At 38.3% G+C, this 24,772-nt stretch overlaps 1 protein-coding gene across 7 annotated transcripts in view; it reads right to left on the bottom strand.

Moving 5' to 3' along the window:
- The window catches only part of USP34 (ubiquitin specific peptidase 34), a 176,598-nt gene that overhangs the window by 67,599 nt on the left and 84,227 nt on the right, over positions 1–24,772 (bottom strand). For all 7 annotated transcript variants that reach the window (XM_084798362.1, XM_084798363.1, XM_084798360.1 and 4 more), the window contains 12 exons: positions 22,651–22,751; positions 22,188–22,397; positions 17,634–17,759; positions 16,399–16,521; positions 16,197–16,280; positions 14,941–15,027; positions 9,896–10,096; positions 7,199–7,281; positions 2,662–2,702; positions 2,397–2,521; positions 1,481–1,633; positions 599–703 (listed from right to left, as the gene is read on the bottom strand). In XM_084798362.1, coding sequence (XP_084654488.1) covers positions 599–703; positions 1,481–1,633; positions 2,397–2,521; positions 2,662–2,702; positions 7,199–7,281; positions 9,896–10,096; positions 14,941–15,027; positions 16,197–16,280; positions 16,399–16,521; positions 17,634–17,759; positions 22,188–22,397; positions 22,651–22,751 — 1,439 coding nt within the window. The remainder of the gene's footprint in view (positions 1–598; positions 704–1,480; positions 1,634–2,396; positions 2,522–2,661; positions 2,703–7,198; positions 7,282–9,895; positions 10,097–14,940; positions 15,028–16,196; positions 16,281–16,398; positions 16,522–17,633; positions 17,760–22,187; positions 22,398–22,650; positions 22,752–24,772) is intronic.

Here is a 24,772-nt window from a genome sequence, read left to right as displayed (position 1 = left end):
TATGCCTTAAAAATACAAATTTATGGGCTGGAGAAATGGCTCTGAGTTAAGTGCACCTGACCCACAGGGCCCACAATAAGGACAGCCTGAATCTCCAGCCTTCCTAACCCTATAACCCTTCAATACAGTTCCTTATAGTATACTGACCTCCACTAATAAAATTATTTTGTTACTATTATGATTCAAAATATAACTAATATGAAAGGTATTTGATATGACCCTAAGGGACTCATGCCCCACAGGTGGAGAACCACTGTTTCAGGGTTAAGACGCCCTCTCCTGGTCTATACTGGCACTGCGTTTATGCTAGCATGCACAATTTAAGTGTTTACATATTTCACTTCTAATTAAGGTTTTACAAATCTAAGATTTGTTAGGAGTACTTAAGGTGCTTATAAATAAATACATACTTTAACAGTTGAAGTGAAAATAAAAATAAGAAAAAACTAAAGCAGAAGAAAAGGGTACTAGTGTAACAGACAAGTTAGGGCAGTACCTGCTACTTATAGATTAACACATTTACAAGTCAAACAATGTACATCTGTGTGCTTAACTTGGATCTATTAAAAAAAATTAATAGGTACTTTTCTGAACATACCTGACTGGCATCCTTTATATGTATGTTGTCCACTAATTTGCATAACAACCAAAAATACTCTTTACATCCAGGTTTTAACATTGGCTCTTCTTCATACTCATCTATCTATTAAAACAAATTTTACGTTGTAAAATCACTTTTAAAATCATAATGTACTTAAGCAAGTACAGACTTCATGAAGTTAAATGTCTACATAATTAAATAGTATTCAAACACTAAGAAGAGATGAGTGAATTCCTGGTGAATTCTATAAAATCCTAAAATCAGGAGATAAAGGAAAACCAGAATACCAAGGCACCCACAAGAGTAGGCAAGTGTTAGAAAGACAATGTCCAGACAGGCATGGTGGCACATGGCTTTACTCGCAGCGCTGTGCCACAGTCCGGAAGACATCCTGTAGCTCAGGATCAGTATGTCGTACAGAGTGAAGTCCGGTCGCAGAAATCAACCAAACAAAAACAAAAAAAGAAAAAAAATCCCCAATTTTTTGGAAAAGGTATAGTTGGGAAAATATGCAAATGCTATAGTATATATTTATATAAATTATTTAAAACTACTTCACTAATAAACCTCTAAGTTTATTATATGTTAAAAGCTTTTTTACAAAGTTAGTATCACACTAGGCCAAAAAAAGAATTTGAAATTTTCATGAGAAATTTTTTAAAAATCAAAACTGTTACTGAGGAAAGGAGCTACATCGTAATTTTTCAACTTTGGAACAGCAACACACAGTATCTCCAAAATACATTTTCACAACACTAACTGATATGATTAAACCGGCATCCCAGCACTCCAAACATGGAGGGGAGAATCAAAATTTCATGACATAACTACAAGGGAGCAGCACAGAATCAAGATATGCGTAGCAAAGTAAAATCTCACCCTTTGAGGTTTGAGGGCTTGAGCATCAGGAAGGAATTTCAACAACGTTGAAGCAGCCAAAAGAAGAAAAGATCGATGGATTGAGTCTCCTCCATCCAGGCCTGACAGAGATAGCTTATAGAGACCGCTGCAAGACTCATGGCGAACTGCAGTCTAAACAAAGAACACGGCAGTCAGAGCGTTACAACACTATTCCCAGACTCGGTACACAGCTCCGTGGGAAAGGTTTAGTCCCAGTTTCAATTCCTAGTGTTGTAACAGTGAAACACACTGTAATCCCAGCACTGGAATATTATGCTCAGCTACTCAACGTGTTATAGGCCCAAAATTTAAGCTTTGACAATAAACTGGGCTACATGAGACCTTGTCTTTAAAAAATGTATATAGCCATCCCTGGGAATGTAGTGCTGCCTTAGGGTACTTATAAAGTATTTAAGTCAGAACACTTCACAGATTCCAAGTAAACTGGCCAGCTGTGGCCACCCAGCTATGACTACAACAGAAAACAATTTAAAAGTATCAAATATAAATGACACGGTGGGGACTGGAGAGATGGCTCAGAGGTTAAGAGCACTGTCTGCTCTTCCAGAGGTCCTGAGTTCAATTCCCAGCAACTACCTGGTGGCTCACAACCATCTGTAGCGAGATCTGGTGCCCTCTTCTCACAGGTGGGCACACATACAGGCAGAACATTGTATACATAATAAATAAATCTTTAAAAAAATCTTTAAAAAAAATAAATGACACAGTGTATATTTACTCTTTTTAAATTATAAAATTCTATATTTAAAGAGGTAAATAATATAATGAACAGAATGACTGTTCCTTCACCATAAATAGATCTCATTTAATTAACAATGCTAATAATACAAAAAGCTGTAAAAAGCAAAGCACCAAGCTTCCACTTGTATCTTACCTCAGGAATAAGTAGGGTCAATTTCTTTAGCCAATCTTGTAAATGATCACTATCAGCAAGGCTAGATTTCACTAACGAGCAGCAATGAGCCCAGCTCACCAAGAGCCACATTGAATAATGTGAAACTAAAAGGAAATAAAGGCATTGTGTAAGTTGGTATTATAAAGACACAATCCCCATTACTAAATACAAAATGTTTCACCGCATCTATTATACACTTTACTTATAAAAATTACAGTAAAAATGGACTTTGTTGAGCTCTTACCTTCATGCCTAGATCTGTGATCAGACTGAGCTTTCAAAACTCTGTAAATCAAAAATATGTCATCACTACTAATTAAATTTGGCAATGATGTAAAAGTAATTATATACTCTTTAAAGTTTATAGCTTCAAATAGATTTTTTTAAATGCACACTTAGACTATGGTCACCACTTATTTTAAAACTCACGATAAGTGAAATTCTTGGGAAAACAGCAAGATGGTGTTCAGGAGAGGACAGGATAGGATACAAGAGGGGCTGTTGTCAGAGAGTAAGAAGCTTCAGAGAGGAGCACTAAGGTTTAAGATCTATTCAATAGCAAAACAATTACATGTCAATAAAAACACAGTGACTGGGCTAAGCAGTGGTGGTGCACACCTTTGATCCCAGCACTTTGGAGAGAGAGACAGGCAAAGTTTGAGGCCAGCCTGGTCTACAGATTGAGTTCCAGGACAGCCAGAGCTACAAAGAGAAACTCTCCTCCCCAAAAAACAAAAAGCCAACTGAACAAAAATAATCTGAGGTATGGCTCATTGACAGATGTTAAGAACAAACAACAAGGGCTGGAGACAAAGAAAAAGAAAAGAAAAGAAAAGAAAAGTGAAGTAGTACTGCAAAGATTGCAAGGAACTCTTATGTTTCTTTAGTTTTTCAAGTTTCTCTGTTATCTCGGCTGTCCTGGAACCTCTGCCTTCCAAGTGCTGGGATTACAGGCATGCGCCACTACGCCCAGCTTTCTTTTATGTAATCCCCCGCCCTCGGTTTTTCACGGTAGGGTTTCTCTGCGTAGCCTTGGGCATCCTAGGACTTGCTCTGTAGACCAGGCTGGCCTTGAACTCACAGAGACCCTCCTGCCTCTGCCTCCAGAGTGCTGGGATTAAAGGGGTGCGTCACCACACCCGGCCTCTTTTATGTTTCTAAAAGAATGATTACACTAACTTTATTTGTACCCTTTGTATACAAGAGACATTCAGTCCAATAGGACATGCTCTGAAATACTTAAAATTAAATTTACATTCTAATATAGTTTATATGAGTATATGAGACATACAACGAGGTATCAGTACATTAACCAACCCATTTCCTTTTCTTACCTTTTTTTTTGGGGGGGGGGGATTTTTGGAGACAGGGTTTCTGTGTAGCCCAGGCTGTCCTGAAACTCACAGAGATCCATGTGCCTTTGCCTCAAAAGTGCTGGGATTAAAGACATATACCCCAACTACCAAGCCCAAACTATTTCTCTATTTGAAATTCTGTATTAAAATGATTAAAGAGTTTCTAAAGTAGTCCAAATAAACAGGCTGTTGTTGCTTATTAAAACTATACAGAGAATTTATTTATGCATTTATTTGTGTAAAATTCTGTGTGTGTGTGGGGGGGTGGTTGAGAGAGACAAAGACAGTCAAAATGTATGTACAGGTATGATGCATGTTCATTCAGATATAGAGGCGAAAAGGATGTGAGGTATTCACCACTTTGCACATATTACTTTAAGGTGGGATCTATCCAAGAACACGGGGTTCAGATATTTGGGAATAAGCTAGAAGCCAAGAAGCTCCAGAGGCCTTCCCATCTCTCTGACTCAGTGCTTACGCAACACAAGTGTGTGGGATGCCCGAGTAAGTGGGCGCCGAGGTCACAACTCTGTCCCAATGGTAAACAGCACGCACTCTAACTGACAGCCGCCTCCCTAGCTTCTTTCGGCTTTGCAAGCTTATTTCTAGCTCCACCCATAGAAAAACCAAACACAATGGAAACACCAAACATCTACAATTTCAAGATTTCTGACAAATAGAAATAGAACATCTTTCAAACATGACTGAACTGTCTCCACAGCTCTCAAGTCAGTCACTCAGACACACACACACACACACACACTCTCTCTCTCTCTCTCTCTCTCTCTCTCTCTCTCTCTCTCTCTCTCTTACATGTATGTAAAACTTGCAAAACTCGCGGATGAGGTGGAGTGGGGAAAGCCTGACATCAGGACTAAGAGAGGGAAGAGGTAAGACAGACACACAATATACCATAAGAATCTTCTTTAAAGAAGGAGCCCATACACTCAAATGGCAGGCAGGGCACCAATAAAAGGCAGTAAGAGCAAGTCTCAAGTGATTTCTGTAAGGCAGTTTATGTAATTTGAGAATGAAAATAATGACAAAAAAATTTTACATAAATATTTCAAATCTATGAATCCAAATTAATACTAAATAGATGAGTAACATAAAAAATGCATCCTTACACAATGGGTTGCCCAACTATAGATACTGAAGAAATACCAATAATTAGGGAAAAAAAATCAACATTTAGCAGAGATTATGCTAATATTTATCCAAGGAAAAAAATTGATAAAATCTCAAGCCAACTGAGGTTTTATGGGAAGCAATAAACTTGTAATTTCAGAAAGTCTACACAGCTTAATAAAAAGGAAGGTTTTAAGAGAGAGAATAGGAATATGCCAAATTAACTCTCTCTCTCTCTCTCTCTCTCTCTCTCTCTCTCTCTCTCTCTCTCTCTCTTTTGGAGACAGGGTTTCTCTGTGTAGCCTTGGCTGTCCTGGACTCACTTTGTTGACCAGGCTGGCCTCAAACTCACAGTGATCTGCCTGCCACTAAGCCACTGCACCCAGCCACCATATTAACTCTTAAGATTAGTGTCATCAGTAGCAAATGCCATTATCAGAATTTACTAGGAAAAACACATGTCACTTTTGGATATTACTACTAAAAATATAAGACCCAAACTGACAAAACTTTTTCATTTTTCTTGCCCAAAATGGGCATAATGGGCTAATGTCTGGACTCCCAGCACTCTAGAGGCCAAGGCAGGAAAACTGACAGGCAGACCTCAATGATCATGTCTCAAAGGAAAAAACCGGAATACTCTGTACTACTAAAATGTCAATATCGTGAAGCAAACATTGGGAACGTATCTATTTATGAAAAAAGGAAGAATTATGACAACTAATGGCATAAAATGATGCTAACCCAAAAACAAATTATCACAAATATTAAGGGACTGGGAAGATGGCTCACTGGGTAACAGCCACTTCTCTGCAGCATGAATATCTAAGTTTGACTCCCAAGCACCCAAGTAAAATGCAAGGTAAGGCTGTATTTGTCTACAATCCCACCACTGGAGGGCAGAGACTGGGGGCCGGGGAAGGAGTGCTCCAAAATATGAAGGCAAACCAGCCTGACCAAAAAGGTGAATTTTTATTTCAGTAAGACATCCTGTCTCAAAGCAGTATGGTGGAAAACAATAAAGACATCCACAATTTGCTCTAGCTTCTGTATGAATTTACTCAGGGGCTTGAATCTAGCCTGTCTGGTGTCTAGCACTATCTTTAAAAAATAAAAAAAAATCAAAGTACTGAGACAATCTAGCATGGACCATTAATTGAAAATAAAATATATATATATATATATATATATATATATATATATATATATATATATATAAATTGTTTAGAGGTTTATCTAGAGAGAGAAGAGAGGAGGAGGACAGAGGGAGGGAGGAAGGAAGAGAGGAAAATAGGGAGGGAGGGAGTGCGAGAGTGAGCACAAACTAATGGAGAGCAGAAGAGGTTACAAATCCCCTGAACCTAGTTTTACAGGCTGTTGTGGGATCCAGGCATGGATGCTGGAACCAAATCCCAGCCTTCCACAACAACAGTACACACTCTTAATCAATTAATCTGTTTTCACTCAGGGCTAGAGCACTTGCTGCTCCTCTAGAGGACCCAAATTCAGCACAGCTTACAACCACCTGTAATTCTAGCTCCAGGAAACTAAAACCCTCTTCAAATCTCTGCTGATACCAACACTCTCTTATAAATACACATCATTTTTTAAAACAGACTTGTTATTAATAACCTTTATTTTAAGAGACAAACTGTTTCTAGATATCCATAATGTCTAGAACATAAATTTATAAAATTCCACAGTATTTATAAACACAGAAATACTCATGAATACGTTAAATTTGTAAAATATTGACAAGATACATAAGTCTATGTGAAAAGTAGGGCAATACATAATAAAATCCTAGTAATTTTTGTGTTAATTGCTTTTCAAAATGAAGTGGTTATTTACTGTTTTAATGTATATAGTGTACATGCAAGCATAGTCAGGGGCTGATGTCAAGTGTCTTCTATTATTCTCTTTACAAACAGTGGGTCTTGCTGGCTGAGCTCTGGGGACTTGTATCCACCTTAGCTCAACTCTAGGTGTGCCTCAGCACCTGACATTTGCAAGGGTGCTTGGTAGTGGAGCTCAGGTTCTCAGGGTTGCAAAAGCAAGCACTTATCCACTTAGCCATTTCCCCAGCCACCAAATGAGGAACTTTTATTTTTATTTTTTCCTTTTTTCCCCCACACAATAAACTCACTATATAGACTAGACTGACCTGACAACTCAGAGGGATCTGATTGCCTCTGCCTCCACAATACTAAGATTAAAGGTGAGTGCTACCCACACCCAGTTCAAAATGTAGTTTAGTAACTGTATATACATACAAATAGAACACGTAAAAATGCATACCTAGGGGCCAGATTATCATATGTATAAGCAACAGACATAAGTCGTTGAATCAAACTGGTTCCTTGGACAAGCACAAGAAATACCTTTAAAAAACAAAGACATCAAGGGAGAAAAAAAAAAATCTTTGAATAGAGCAAAATACAAATGTACGCTCACTCCCCCACCTCCCCTAAATTCATGCAACAGCAAGTTTTCTTTCTCATGTGCTTTGATATGCATACTGAGCTGCACTTGTTTGGTAAATGAATTCCTAACTGCATAACCCCTAATGGAAAATCTCTGAAGAAAGAAGCACGTACAGATATAAATGCCTGTTTGACAGTATGCCAGGTTCATTTGAATACTCTAAATTATTTTCAATAGCCATGTAGTTACTATATTTTAAAAGTAAATCTCCCAAAAAACTCCGTAAGTATATTGCATATCAACACTTGTAAATTTCTATAGCATTCAAGTATCAAAAAGTAAACCACTAATAAATATCAACAAACATAACAATTATTTAGTGAGAGGCTAAAGAGATTGCTCGGCATTAAGAGCACTTGCTGTTTTTGAAGAGGACCCAGGTTTGATTTGCAGAACCAACATGGAGGCTTACAACTATATGTAATGCCTTTTCTGGCCTCCTTGGTTACCAGGCATATATGCGGTGCACATACAAGCTGGCAAAACACTTAATACATATAAAAGTAAATAAATTTTTAAAGGAAAAAATTTCAGGAGTTAATAGAAAGAATCACAACTTGATTATATTTATATTACAATGTAGAAGGCTGTATCTCCTAGTAAAAACATAATAGTAGTTTCTCCCACTATTTAAGACTTTGGAATGCATTTAAAAATTACCGAACATTTCCTATTTAAGAGACATAAATAATTTACAATAATGGCAGGTGTGGTGGTGCATACCTTTAAACCCAGTACTTGGGAGACAGAGGCAGGCGATTGCTTTGAGTTTGAGGCCAGTCTGGTCTACAAAGCCAGTCCATGACAGTCAGGGCTACACAGAGAAACCTTGTTTCAAAAAACCAAAAAACAAAAACAAAACAACAACAAAAAAATTTACAATAATCAATTTTTCTAATATAACTATGTTTACTAAAGTAAAGTATATGTTAGGTTCCCAGTTACACCAATGGTTTCCAAATCTTATGTTTACCACCAAATTCCTCTACCTGTACCAAGTCATTACTCTTGTGTTGTTGGGCAGGTGTGAGATGAGGTGTGCTTCTCAAGGGGTAACAAATGAGGAAGAGATTTCAGTCAAAACTCATCTTGGTCTCTTTCCACTTACCCCATCGTGAACAGAGAACCTCAAGGGTATACGCTTGACTATCTGAACAAAGAATACAGAGTCTAATGACACCCTGGACCCCTGGCCAGAAGACAGGATCTCTCTATTAACTCTGGCTGGGCTGAATTCTCAGAGCTCTGCCTGCCTCTGCCTCTGCAAAGCTGGATCTTAGATGGGTGTTACCATACCCAGCCTGGGGTCTATCTAGGCTGAAGGATGTGATAGTTTTTTAAAAAAAGACTTATTTGACTATCATGTATACAATGTACACCTGCATGCCAGAAGAGGGCACCAGATCTCATTATAGATGGTTGTGAACCACCATGTGGTTGCTGAGAATTGAACTCAGGACCTTTGGAAGAGCAGACAACGCTCTTAACCTCTGAGCCATCTCTCCAGCCTAGATGTGATATTTTTAATAATACTGTTTTTCTACATTTTCTATACTTTCTCTAAAAGACTAGGACATTATAAGCAAGATTCTTCTGCTGCAAGCTGGATTCCTATTATAACCTGTAACACTAGATAGTGTCCTTCCTGTTTTTCTTGTGAGTATTGCTCCAGAGGCGCTGCCCAGAAAAGATAGGCTTCGCTTTTTTCCTTAATTTTATTTTGTGTATGCTGTGAGCAAGTACAGAGAGAGGCCGGAGTAGAGAACTGGATCTCTCTGCAGCCAGAGTTATGAGCTTTGTGGCGGGACCGTGCAAACAAAGTCTTCTGGAAAAGGAGTAAGCGCTCTTAGAAATGAGGTATCTCTCCAGCCCCAGTCTTCAGTTTTCTAAAGGACTCCTTTTATTAACTTTTATCTGGTATCCTCTGAGAATCAAGCTTCTGACTCCTTCATAAATCTAACGATCATCTTCATGCAGCTGACTTGAGTTAGGAGTCTCTTTTAGATTTATTTATTTTTTTTGAGACAGTGTTTCTCTGTGTAGCCTTGGCTGTCCTGGACTCACTTTGTAGACCAGGCTGGCCTCAAATTCCTAGACATTCACCTTGCCTCTGCCTCCCGAGTGCTGGAATTATAAGCGTGCGCCACTGAGCCTGGCAAATTCATTTTTTACTGTATTTCCTGTGTTAAAATACCTACTCTCATTTCCTTACTTTTTTGAGTAGACGCTGACCCTCCCAGAATATACATTATAAAGTCCTAATAATACATGTAAATGTAAGGTTAGCTAACATTAAAATGGCATATCATACATTCCTGCTAAATGAACTGTAACTTATTACCAATACATCATTACAGCTTTAAATTGTGACATCGCTGTGGTTGGTTGGTAGTGATCTAAAACTGTATTTATTTGAGTATATTTCTTCACTTCATAAAAATCAAACAATATGCTTTCTCAAAATTTAAGCAGAATTCATTAGAGCGATTTAACATAATTTTCAAATGTTACCTCTGTCAATCGTGGTATATGAAGACTCTTGGCATGATCACCAGCAGCTTTTCTTGACTTTCCAGGCCAGGCTCTTTTCCTATGGCTTTCAGCTATGCCAGACCAGGCAAAGACATCATGATAAGCTAAATCCAAATCAGATGGGTCTACTGCAAACTGGCAGATTAATTTCAGCAAGCAAGCAAGACAATCTAGCTGCCACTGTAAATGAGAAAACAATGTCAGGTTTCTATTTTCACTTGTGTAATAGGTATGTCCACTATACAACTTTGAAATTAAAAGACAAAAACAAATAGCTAGATTTTCATCAATGTGCTCCGTGATTTGTTAAAATTGTGAAACTAAGAAAACGCCCCATTACAAACTTGAACTCTCAGGAAACTTCTTCCCATAAATATGGACAGCAAAGAAAGTTTTCCATTTAAAATGGTAATTATTGAATACATTAAACATACTTTTCATAGGAACTTATTTCAACCACCAAGAGGCTCCTTCACTCACTCCTCTGGTAGCCACAGTATCATTGCCTCTCTATGTAAAATGTATAACTCAATGCCTAAGCTTAATTGAGGAGTAAATTATATATTGCCCAATAGGGAGAAAGCTACTCATTTGAATATAGCATAATAACGGCAAATGGTAATTGGTACCTAAGTTCATTAGTTCATAAATAAACAACTTTCAGCTGATCAAACCCAATGGCACACTTTCAATTTCAATTCTGTAGGAATAAAAAGTGATGCCAGGTGGTGGCGGCACACGCCCTTAATTGCATCACTCAGAGACAGACAAGCAGATCTGAGTTCAGGGCCAGCTTGGTCTACAGAGCTAGTTCTAGGAAAGCCAGGGCTACACAAAGAGATCCTGTCACAAATCCCCCATGCCCTCAAAAGAGAATAAAGAGTAAAAAAAGGAACAAAACATCCCCCAACAATCTTCTCATCAAAGGCAGCTAACTCCTACATGCAAGTCATAAATGACGGTATCTTTTTCATTCCCCTCTGCAACCAGTTTTCACTCAAGGTTCTAGACTCTTACCATGGACTTAACAGGAAATAAAGTGGTCACTACAGGAAGTTTTGCATTATAAAACTATGACTATTATTTTTAAAATATAAATTGTAAAATAAATAAATAAATAAATAAATTGTAAGGTGATATATACAATAAATTAGAAATGACAGATTTGTTTCCTATGCAATTATTATAAAATGTACTTAACAGATGCTCACAGGATTTGGGGAAAAATAGGCTACAAAAAAGTGTATTTTTCAAAATCGCAAGAAATAGTAACAGAGAGCAGGCATCGTCATGCATGCCCTTAAACCCTCCACCTGGAAGGCAGAGGCAAAGGGATCTCTTCAGTTCAAAGCCCGCTTAATCTACAAAAGTGAGTTCTAGGCCAAGGAAAAGGGTCATTTAAAAGCTACAAAAACAATAAAACACAAACAAAAAAGTAAAACTAAAAGACAGGCCGCTGCCCATGCAGTTAATCTTATAAGATGGTTACTCTACACCAGTGAACATTTTTTTTAAAAAGATTCGGACTACACAGATCTGACTGGCCTGAATTTGCTATGTAGACCACGCTTAAAATTTTCACACCATAGGGATTACAACTACTCAAAAAAATATTTCAACTAAAAATCTTACATTATGTATTTAAAGATACTTACTTTGTAAAATAATTAGCATGAAAAATAAAATTTATAATGAATGTTAAGCTCTAATAACTCAAGCTTTCTTCAAGCAATTAAATTGGAATATCACTAAGAGAAGATTTTCAGAAATTTCACTACAACAACCCTTGGCCTCCCTTTCTCCTGGTTCCAGTGCTAAGTGCTACAGTTACATCTATCTATCAGAAAAAAGGTGTCGCTCCCTCAGGAATAGCAATACCATGTTACTAAACTGAAGATTTTCATCAATATAACGCTAATCAGAAGAAAAACAGTTTCTGCAAATGTTGTTTAGTAAAATTCGATAGCTATACAAGAAGTTAATGAACCAATTTAACTTTATCTTTCACATACAGAAGATAATTCAAAATGCAGTATTACAAATACTATACATATCAAAGAGAACTACATAACAGGATAGAGGGCTGGGAAGAAGCCCAAGTGAGTGAAGAGCAAACAAGAAAAAGCCTGGACGCACTAACACCTGCGTAAGAGTCAAGTGAGATGGCATGTTACTAGCGAAGCCAGGTGGAGTTGGCTCACTGTCCAGCCAACTAGATCAAACGGTGAGCTCAGGATTCAGGGAGTAACCCTGACTCAAACACTAAGAAGGACAGCAACAATCTCCTTTGGCCTCCACATACAGGTGCATTAAAGCCCATCAGCAAACACACATGCATGTAACATACACATCTCCACCACACACACAAGAAAAAACATAAAAGGAAAACTCATTGTGATCCCAGAATAAACATTTCTTAAACCAAAAACAAATTTCAGTGCAATTAAAAACACCCCTTAAAAGATACTGTTGGGTTGGTGGAGAGGCCAAGTGCATAAAAGGTGCTTGCCACTAAGCCCGATGAGCCACAGAGCAGATGGAGAGAGAACCAACAGGCAATTAATTTGTCCTCTGACCTCCATGAGCATGCCAAGGCACAAGCACAACTGTGTAACATACACAAAGTAAATAAGGAATAAATAAATGGGGGGGGGGGATTGTTTAGAATTCAGTGTGTAGCTCAGTAAGCAGAGTGCTTGCTTAGCATACAACAAAAACCAGAGTTAAATTCCCAATACAGCAGAAAGAAGGTATGGTGGTGCACACCCACAATCTCAGCACTAGTGAGGTAAAACCAAGAATTTACAATCATCCTCCGTTATATAGGGAGTTGAAAGCCAGTTCGGGAATTTACAACACCTTCCTGTCTCAAAAAAAGATACTGTCAAGCCAGGAATGGAGGCTCCCCAACCATTGGAGGCTGAACCAACAGAATGAAACTGGAAGGTCAGCCTCAACTACAAAACAAGACCATGTCTCAGAAAAACAAACAGCAGAAACCTTCACTATATGTACAGCTGGGGAAAAAAGGAAAAACAAAAAGTCTCTGAAGGTCTTTGCAGTTCTGGAGATGAATCCCCAGGCTTCATACACAATAAGCAAACACTCTACAAGCAAATAGCCTATAGTCGGATTTTGGAATGCTCAAATTTTAAACTCTTGATCAGAAGCAACTACTGGTAAAAATGTAGAGTACGAGATTCCGTTGTGTTCTATAGTAGATTTTCACTGAAAAACAGTACATTTAAATTTTCACTTCCAGTATTACTTTGTGATTTCCTTTCCTGGAATTTATTCAAAATTATGTGTACCTTGAAAAACTTATGTAAAAATGTCCATAGCTAAAACTGTAGGTTCCTAGGTTCATCAACAAGTGGATAAGGAAACTGTGGTATGTCAAATAAAATAAGCACACTACCAACAACAAAACTCACTGAATGTATAGTCAACATCAAAACACTGAAATAAAGACAACTGTATAAGGATACATAAGCACTGCTCCAATTACATGAATTTATATGAACTGAAATGTTAATCTACAGTCCAAGTGTCCTTGAGCTGCTTTGTTGCAAGAGGGAGAGAAACTGTTTAGAAAACAGGCAGAACTTCAGGTCATGAAAAGTATTCTGTATATTAGTGTGCTTGAGCAGTATGCAAGTGCAGGAACTTGAGTAACTACCATAGTCTTTAAAATGACTTCATTATCACTTGCATGAATGAAACTTCACTAAAAAACCAATGAAAGCCTTAAGTACAGTAAAAACGAGAAACCTTAGAGGAAAACAACTGTCACTCTTCACCACAAAAACCCAAGTGCCAAAGAGACACAAGACTTGATCAAAATTAACAGTACACTGGACATACAAGAGTTAGAAAAGTTACGTATTTACTGGCAGAAAAGTACTTTATGTTTGGCAAGAAATCAGCACCCAAAGAAATCAATGGACATTTAAAACTCAATAGTAAAAATGTACAATGGCTTGAATTGACATGTATGCCAAAGAGATACAAGATGACCAATAAGCACACAGAGAGATCTTTAATCACACTGCTTATCAGGAAAACATTAATCAAAACCATGAGGGCATACAACTTTACTGGCCCTAGGCTGGCTAAAATCTAAAAGACAGTAAATAACCTTCGTGTGCAAACTAGGATAGACAATGCTGGTTGGAATGTAAATGGCACACTTACTTGGCTGGTTCCTAAAATAGTGACCATAACTACTACAGAACTCAGCACTTGCACCCCAAATAGTAAACTGAAAGATAAATAAAATTTAATTTTTTCAGTGTTAATGATCTCTTGAGTATTTTTCTTCTATGGTTTTAGCCATGTCCTTGTGCTTTCGTTTGTGATTGTACTTGTATATATTTTTATACCTTTTCAGATACTTTTTCAGTTACGCAGGAAGAAAGCATTTGTAGTGCTTCCAGTTACGGCTGCTATCAGTATGCTGGTGTGACTGTTGCTTGGCTTGGGCAGTAGTGGCACAAGCCTTCAGTCCCAGCACCTGGAAGCAAAGGCAGACAGATCTCCTGTGTTCAAGGCCAGCCTGGTCTATAGAGTGAATTCTAGAACACCGAAGGCAAGAAACTGTCTTGAAAAACAAAACAAAACAAAAACCACATAGTTTCTTTTAAACTATATTAACAATATTAAAGGGGGAGTGGGAGTCTTGTAGGGACAGATCTGGGCAAACGTGTGGAGGGCGAAAGGCAGCTTTGTGGAGATGAGTTCTTCCTTCCACTTCTTACACAGACTCCAGGGACTGAACAGTTCCATCAGGCTTGCACGGCAAGTACTTTTAGCAACTAAGCCATCTGCCCACACCAAAAGTAACTTTCCCCCTTTACTTTACTCAGTAACATAATTTTAATCCATATCAATTTATCAAATATCTTACTTTCTACTATGTCTCGATCAACTCAATAATTTATGTAATAAGTTACTATGACAATGAAACAGAAGTGACTGAAATAAAATAATAACTATAATTAGTTGGAAAAAATGACTTTACTTACCACAGTCCATGATTCCTGCTCCTTTGGCTCTAGAATAGCAGAATTAAAAATTTCTAGTAACTGTTGGAGTCCACCAGCAGCAACAAACTGTAAGCAATTGTGAGAGTAAAGATAAAAGAAAAATAAGCTACACAGAATAATGATGTTTTGTTGAATTAGTAAGCAACCATCTATAGAAATCTTGTTTTATAGAAATCACTGTCCATAAATAATAAAAATAATTTTGGGGAATGTTGAAACAAGGCTTTTCTGTGTAGCCCTGACTTTCCTGGAACTCGCACTGTAGACCAGGCTAGCTTCTAAACCAGAGACCATCGGCCTTTACCTCCCAAGTGCTGGGATTAAAGGTATGTGCCACCCCTACCTGGCTAGAAATAGTTACTATATAAAATACTTTTAGAAATGTTTTAAAGTCTTTTTAGAAGTATATAAACACGACCTCAAATGGTAGCGATTTAACCTCAGATACTAGGGTGCTCTAATACAGTAGTTCCCTGTGTGCTGGAGGAACAGGAGACAGTAATGACAGGGAATGAACACTGCAGCAAAAATCAAGAGAAATAAAGCATTAAATAATCTCCCTTTATATTACTATGATTAGGATAAAATATAGTTTTCAAGTACACTTTAAAAGTACATTAGACAGTGCTAAAGACAAAAAATAGCCTGCTTATTAAAAGACTTATGTTGTGGGCACAGGACTAAATCCAATGCCCAGAACCCACCTACAAACATGGTGGTGTGCACTTATGACAAAGACAAGAACAGCTAGGGGTTATTGGCCAGTGAGTGAACCTAATCTAATGGAGGAGTTCAAAACCAAGAAAAGAGATCCTGCCTCAAGGAAGGTGCAAGACTGACACTAAAGGATAGCCTTTGGCTTCTATGAATATTCATATATTCTTTCTGTCCTCTCCCTTCCCCCCCCCCACAACCCTGCCCTCTCAAACAGAACCACGCCACTAACTCTCCCCCTCCCTTTGAGCTGGAGGGATGGCTCAGTGCTTAGGAGCACTTACTGCACTTGCAAAGGACCCAGGCTCCTATGGAAAGGATTACAATCATCTGTAACTCGAGTTCAAGGGGATCTGGGGAGCTCTCAATTAGCCCTCACAAGAACCACATGAAAATTGTTGCACACACATATATGCAGGCAAGCAATCAAAAACACAAAAATTTAAAACAACCTTATACAATAATTTATAGAACCAAAAAGTTCTTTTTTCAATCTTTTACAAGACAAATTATGATCAAACCTTGCAACTCCAAGAATTTTTACTATTTTCCACTTGATCTTCACTTGAGTCATCAGAATCTGGATAAAGATCACTATAACTTCCCTGTGGGGAAGGCAAAAAGGAGGTTATTAGGAGAAAAAAAGTTACTCTAGAATGAAATAATACAATTTGGAATTCTGCTAAAGCATGCCTTTAATGATAATAATAAAACTGTAATTACCGTTGACTCTCTTCTTATTCTTCTATTAGGTTTTCCTAATGCTTCAATGATCTCAAGAGCATATAACAATTTATGAGCACTCTTTATTTTGAGAAGTTCCTTCCAATTAAATCCGTCATTGCTCTTAAATTACAAAAAAAGTGGGAGTTATCAAGATAACTCACAAAAATGAACATCAAAATAAAACACAAACAATGCATATACTCTAACACATTAAAATATAATTCAAAGAGCAGAAAAGATACTGACAGCATGTTTAAAGCACAAGGTATTCGTTAAATATTGATTGTTAAAATAAAAAACTTTACTAAAAAAGCATAGGAAAAAGAGCATTGCCGTTTCTCTCAATATATGAACTAATGTTGTCTGAATAATATGCAGCTGTGAAATATTATTACTAAAGTGATCATTAATCACATCCTAGAGCCAATCCTATTTTCAAATTTTATTACTTTTTATGTGCATTGGTGTTCTGCCTGCATGTCTGTCTGTGTCTGTGTGAGGGTGTCAGATCCCCTGGAACAGGAGTTACAAGCAGTTGTGAGCTGGCATGTGCGTGCTGGGAACTGAAGCAGGGTCCTTTGGAAGAGCAGCCTCTGCTCTTACCTGCTGAGCCATTATCTCCTAAGCCCAACCCAATCCTTTTCTAGTCAAGTAATTTGAGCTGTCCAATGTATGAACTCATGAAGGTGTACAAATCAGACAGTTAATGGCATGTAACAATAAGCCATTTATTTTTGCATTCATTACATGTGAGTCTTACAGTAGATCTGGAGAAATTCCTTGTTCCCAGGACCAACGCAGAGTGGCTAAAAGATCACTTGTAACTCCAGCTACGGGGATCTGACACCTCTTCTGTCTCCACAGCACCTAACTCTTGTTTATACACCCACACACAAGAATACATCATTTCAAGTAATAACCATCAATCTGTGAGTTAATATGGTGCATAACTTTAAAAACAGATGGATATTTAACAGACTTTTTTTTTCCTAGTAAGTTATCAAAAGAGGGGTTGGTGAGATGGCTATGTCAGTAACATGTTTGCCATACAAGCATGAAGACTTGGGTCTGGATGCGAAGCAGCCTTTGAAGACGTGGCCCCCGCTGTCACACATCTGTACCACTAACATGACAGGGCTCCATAGTCCACACAGCCTAATCAGCTGCTGTGGGGATGCTGAGAGCCCCGTGGCCTCTGGCCTGCATATGCATGCGCACACAAAGGCACTCACCTGTTCATCTGAAATGTTCTGGAATGCCATCAACATGTTTGGACAAGTAGGAAGAAGCATCAGCAACTCCCAGACACGCCTTGACAGATTTTCTGCATGAAGATGAAGTTCTTCACATTTTAAACTCTACATAAATAAGAACAACTATTTTATCAAGATAGATTTTTTAAATGTAAATTTTAACCTCAGTTTAAACAATCAACCATTTCACCAAATTTTCCTACCGTCAATTTTGAAAAAGTCTAAAATTTCAATACTATGCTTCTCATGGTAAATGTACTGAAGACATTCTTCAATCAACTTTTGAAACAGAAGTTTAGCCACTTGTTTTCATTATTTTCTAGTCTCTATCCTAGTCTTTGCAGAAAGGATGTTTCCAAAAGCACATTTAAAAAAGCAAGTTTTCATCCATTGCCCAATTAAGGTACCACTGCAGAAGGAAATTTACAGCAAAAGACAAATCTTACTGCCCTGGTATGTTCATAGAGTATAAGTCTACTTATTACTATGCCACTACTACTGCAACCATAAGGATTCCTTAGGTTAATAAGGTGCATGGAATACCAGAGAAATATTCTATGTATAGTACCAACTAAGATCTGTGGGCATAATCACTTTACTAAGAAAGTGTGGAGCGGTCATCTGTGTGTGTGGGGTTTTGAGTCTTGGATAAAACAAACCATCATCCGCGTCTGTGTAAGTACTTTCTATAAAAGGTACGTCAGAGCTCTGCATGCTCTGGGGTGTGCCTGTATAATCCCTGCTGCTAGGAACCTGAAAGAAAAGGAACTCCAGTTTAAGGTCAAACTGGGTTATCTAGGAATATCCTTACAGGTGTGGGGGTAGGGTGGGTTATGCAGAAGGATAAGGAGTTCAAGGCCAGCCTCAGCTAAATAGCGAATTTGAAAGCAGTCTGGTCCACAGGAGATCCAGTCTCAAAAATCTAAAGAGCCAGCAAAAACGTCTCAGCAGATAAAAATGCTTGCTACACAAGACTGAGTTCCAGCTTAATATTGTTTCAATTATTTCTTGGTTAATTTCTTAACATGGAAAATATAAATACAATGACTATATGATCTTTATTTAGAAGACAAATAAATTTTATAACTGAGAATCTATAGTAAACATGGCCTTTTCATAGCCTTGATGATGAAACTAAGGCAATCCCAGAGAATTCTTCTCAATCTGTGGGTAGAATGTCACTGAAATTCCATAATCAAACTGAATGCAGAACTGGTGAGATAGTGCAGTAGGTAAAAGGTACTTGACACCAAGCTTGACTTGAGCTTCATGCACCGGACCTACACAGTGGAAACACAGAACCAACTCTTGCAAATTGTTCTCTGACAACCACATTTGTGTTCTAACACATCAACGCAACACACACACACACACACACACACACACACACACACACACACACACGGATGGAAGGAAGGAAGGAAGGAACAAAGGAAATTGAATGAGCTTTCTTCACAACCTCTTTTTTTTTTTTTTAAGGTTGGTGACACAGGTGGTAAAATGACTGGCAAAGGCACTTGTCACCAACCCTAATGACCTGAATTAGAAGCTCAAGACATACATGATAAGAGAACTGATTTCCACAAGTTATTCTCTGACGTTGGTGAATGTAAGCAAAAAAGCAGAGACACACAAACAAATATATTTTGAAAAGTATTAAAGACGCTGGTCACGGCGGGGCACGCCTATAATCCCAGTACTCAGGAGGCAGAGGCAGGTAGATCTCTGTGAGTTCAAGGCCAGCCCAGTCAACAAAGCCAGTCCAGGACAGCCAAGGGCTACACAGAGAAACCCTGTCTCAAAAAACAAAACAAAACAAACAAACAAACAAAAAAAAACCAACCAAATCAAAACAAAACTATTAAAGATACACACAGAGAGACTTATTTCTGAATTTAAAAAATAGGGATTTGAAGAAAAAAAAACTCAAAATTTTATAACTAGGGTTCTGTTACAAATTTAAAGGACCTTTAAGATACAGTGAATGTGGCCTAAAGCAGAAAGAACACATTTTACTGATTTAACAAAAATGTCCTTGGGGATTCTTAGCAGTAGGTACATTCTGTGGTTGATATTGTAAACAACACTAGTTTAACCCTGATGAAGGTTCCCAAGAAAAATATAAAAAGACTTTTACTGTGTATGTCTTATGTAGTAAAGAATATTCCATGGTATCACCAAAGCATTGTTATAAACTACCCAGAGTAAGACTAAATACTTTGTCACGGTACTAATGCATTTTCTGAATATAATAAAGACTATATCCTCCCCTTCTATCCTTACAATTTGAACTCTTCTATGCTGACATTCTTTCAAATGTGGTGTTCACATTTTAGAAAATTCATAATGCCTTTCCTCATCCCTATCAGCAGGAGTTTAAAAACAAAAGAAAAAATATCTATCAGCGCATGATAATTTTGAGGTGGGGGGTGGGGGGGATTGTATATTTTTGCTTTCTTTTGTGGTTTTTTGAGACAGGGTTTTCTGTAGCCTTGGTTGTCCTGTACACCAGTCTGGCCTCTGTTGTGCTGGGATTACAGGTGTGCCACCACACCCGGGCCACATGACAAATTTTGTTCCACCCTTTTTGCTCTTGATAAACACTGTACAGAAGCCAGACATAGTTACCAATGTCTTTAATCCCAACACTTGCCCTTGGGAGACAGAGGCAGGCAGATCTCTGTGAGACTAGACCAGCCTAGTCTACCTACTGTGTTCTAGAACATCAGAAATGTATAAAGAAACCCTAGCAAGGAAAGGGAAAACAAACAAAAACCAAACATATAATAAGAAAAGCATGAGTTTACTACCATTTTTTGACAGTCTGACATGTGACAATTTGCACGAATACTGAAGACCTTAAGATAGTCATTATCAAAAACTATTGGATTAAAAACAAACTTCAAGGCCAAGTGGTGGTGGTGCACACCTTTAATCCCACTCAGGAGGTAGAGGCAGGCAGATCACTGTGAGTTTGAGGCCAGCCTGGTCTACAAAGCCAATCCAGGACAGCCAAGGCTACCCAGAGAAACCCTGTCTCAAAAAACCAAAAAAAAAAAAACAAACAAACAAACAAACAAAGCAAAACCCAAAGCTTCAGGCAGGCATAGTGGAGAGTGTTGTAATCTCCTCTTTCAGTAGGCAAAGCTGGGGAGGCTGAGCTGGGAGGCAGCTGAGGCAACAAAGCACAGTGAGGAAGCAGAGAAGCACATTGTTTTAAGTTCTTTCCTTAGGATTTTCAATTGATCTCTCTCAAACATCCATTCTTTATTTCAAATAGAATCAAATTAATTGCTCAAGCCAGAAACCAGATGCCATTGCTATCCTCCCTAAGCCTTCAAATCTACTGAGGTGATTTTGTTTCTAACTTCATCACCTTTTGTCATACCAGGACCATTCTAGTCTAGGGCACTACCAAGGCCTACCTGGAAATTCCTACCTTACTATCTTTGACACTTGCCAAGCAAACACACCTCATGTAAGAAACTAAAATATATGCATCGGCCTCTACTTAAGACCCTTCCATATTATTCACCAAACTTTCAATAATACGAAAACTGCGCTCATGGCCAGAAGACTTACACTATCACCTTCCACGTACTACCCATCAGTTCTAAGTTTGTCTTGAATGAGTGTTTCTAAGAAAAGACGTACATGTAGGATTGCTAATCTTTAGGGGATCGCCACAAGGTTGAGTTGTGAAGCTGTGCCTTAAAACCAACCACCACGCGAGTTAACAAACCACAAGCAAGAGTAAGACTGCCACTAGACGTGGCACACTGATGAACACCTGCAAGGGAGCACTCGACTGGCTCCTGAGTTCAAGTACAGACTGAGCGACACAAGTGAGGCTTTAAAAATCACAAAAGACAAAACAGCAATAACAAGAGCAGTGAGACTGCTATATCCAGATCATTTTTCATCCTCATAACTAGGTCCTTTCTCGTTCAACTAATTCAGATTTTAGATGATCTCACAGAAACCATCCTAAACCAAGAAATATCCACGTAGTTTTCTTCCACTTAAGTTCCCCTTATAATTAACTGCATGGCAGCTTTTAGCCTTAAAACTTATTTTATGTGAAAAACATTTATCTGTTATCTCACTATAAGGTATGTCAGCTGTCACTCACAACTGATTCAATGAAGCCTCAGACTATTTTGATCATCCTTGTAAACAATACTTTTATTACTGTATGCCTAGGTCATATTAAGCACTTAAAGACTTAACAAACCCATTAATTAATTAACTAGTTAATTAAGTAATTTGGGTGAGTGATAGTGGTACATGCCTTTAATCCCAGTACTAGGGAGACAGAGAGGACTTCTCTGAGTTCAAGGCCAGCATAATCTACAAAACCAGTTCCAGGACAGCCAGGGCTACACAGGGAAACCTTATCTCAAGAAACACAACAAAACTAAATAAAACAAACAAATGAAAAGGCTCTTAGGCTTTACTGTTAATAGATTTAAAAAGTATTTAATATCTCAAGATAAAGATAAAATATATAGGGTTCAGAAATCTGATCATTACCTCACTGTCATCCACAGCCACTTTTCCTGAGGGTGGCTTAAACGAAGCAAGCATCTCTAATAAATCAAACAGAGTAGTTAGATGAGGTTCCTGTAACAGCAAAAGCATGGGGATGTTGTCCTTCTGAGGTGGTGGGAGGCAAGATGCAGGCAGTTGAACACCTTCGCCTTTTCGTTCTCTCCTCGGTGCGCCCAAAGACACAAATACCATCTACAAAAAAAGAGAAGTATGAGGAGAAAGAGGAGAGAAGAAAATACATAGAAAGGAATCAGAATATTAACAAAATATTAACTTTTAAAACAAAAATAGGAAAGTTTTCTTATTTAATAAAACTGAGGCACAATGGAACTCCACTGATAATTTTATAGTAAAAACTATTTAACTAGACTTCATCCAACTATTCAATTACTAACTTTCTGGGTGTACAGATAACTAAAACTCAAAGCACAACTTAAGAATGTACCTGCATGTCTTTAAAACCAAGTTCATGAAGCGCTTTTTCATCATAGTCAGTTGTTAATTCATGTCCAGATGAGATCATCCTAACAGGTCCCATGAGGCCGCCTTAAAAACAGAGGAAGAGGGAATTAAATTATCAATGTCATTTGCCAACACAATGGAGCAAAAAACTTAAATAGAGCTGGTGTGGTGGTACACGGTCTATAATCCCAGCACTCAGGGAGGCAGAGGCAGGTGGATCTTAGAGACTTAGATGCCAGTGTGGTCTAGAAAGCAATTCCCGGACAACAAGGGCTACACAGAGAAACCCTGTCTCGACAAACAAAGAACCAAAAACAAAACTTAGAGCTACTGAACAGCAGAGACAATAAGTGTGCTTCCTGCATGTGTTTAAAATTTTTTTCCTGTATGCTTTTTATTGTCTTAAATTAGCAAAGTCGTACAAATTATCTTTTTAAACACTAGTATAATTAGATGAATCCCTGTATTTTAATAATATAACACTATTATAAAGACAACAAGGACCTTCTCGGAACTTACTGCATTTCCTGCTGCACAAGGAACCAGTAAGAAGTTGTCAACTGAGCACTCTCTCCTACTATTCTACAACAAGAACTAACAAAAATACCAAACATTTTATATTTGGAACATATATAAATGTTATAAACATATAAAAAATTATATAAATGGAAAATCATTCTATTATGTGGAGAAAGAAGATACAGTCATTCAGATCTATCAGTTAATTCAATAAACTAATATTTATTTAAAAGACCAGTGAGAGACAGGTATGTTGGCGCACACCTTTAAGCCTAGCACTCAGAGAAGCAGAGGCAGGCGGATCTCTGTGAATTCCGGGCTAGCCTGGTCTACAAAGAGAGTCCAGGACAGCCAAGGCTACACAGAGAAGTCGTGTCTGGGGGGGGGGGGGGGGAGTGCCTATCTCTCTTTTATTTTAAAGTCACAGACAGTTTACTGTTCTGTAATTAGATAAGGAGAAAAACGAAGAACCCTTGTGTAGCAGGAGTAGCAAGAGTCTTCCAGTTCCATTACTGTGAGGCTCCACTATTTCTCCAGGCAGAACTTAGGGCAGAGACTTGGGAACTCGCACGCCTAAAGCCAGGTTACTCTTACATTCCATAATTATGCTGTCTGCAGGACTGTTGTTGCCACAGAAACTGCCTGTGCCCCAGACAAACGGGGTGCTACTTTGTTCCCACAGATCTTTATCCCAGTCTTCATCACAAAGAGGACACGGCCATGCACTCTCAGCCAGAGTCTCTTGTACAAAGTTCCTGGTTTGGTTGACCACATGCTGCTCAATACAGCTCATCACAGCTTGAGATGTGACCAATTTCAGCCCACGGAACCTGGTGACAAGCATTGAAGGGACAAGCAGCCAATTTGTTTGCTGCACTTGCTAAGATAATAAGGAAACCTGCAGGCCCTGGTCTGGTAGCTTTTATCATAGGGGCAGAGTAATAACTATCCATGGTCCATGTGTCTTCATACTGACAGCAAAGGAGTTCTTTTCAAGTGTTCAATTCAGACCCTCTTCCCCACTGCCAACTTCACCTTCTCATCCCGACTTCAATTCTTACCACCTGCCTCTAACTGACAACCTGTGTTTCAGCTACCAAGCTCCATACACTTTTCTTGGTTTGAAACAGCATTTCACTGTGTAGCACTCTGCAAAGGCTGACCTTCCACTCAAGAGATAAGCCTACCTCTCTCTCCCACGTGATAGGATAAAGGTGAGGTGTGTTGCTGCCTTGCTCAATTCCTTGCCCTTTCTGTAAAATGTGCTATCACCGAAAGAAATAAAATATGTACCCCAGGAATTCACAGGGCATGTACATTTTCTTCAAGGCCCTGAAAAGGAGACTTTCTCTCTGAGCATAAATGTTGGAGTGCCCACCTCATAATTTCCCTTTCAGTCTATTTTTCATTAAAGCATTTTTTTCAACAACAACAAAACTTCAGTTCCAACAGGTGCACATTTCTTTTTTTATACTTATTTGTAGATTCCAGCCACTAAAACATAGTAGACACTCAAAGTAATTACTATACAGTGAGTAATTCAATAGTAAGAATAACAATAGCAGCTGGGCGTGGTGGCGCACGCC

Source organism: Acomys minous, assembly GCF_964271855.1.
Source record: "Acomys minous genome assembly, chromosome: 10".
NCBI lineage: Eukaryota > Metazoa > Chordata > Mammalia > Rodentia > Muridae > Acomys > Acomys minous.
Note: the sequence above shows the minus strand (reverse complement) of the source record. Positions and strands in the feature narration are given on the sequence as shown.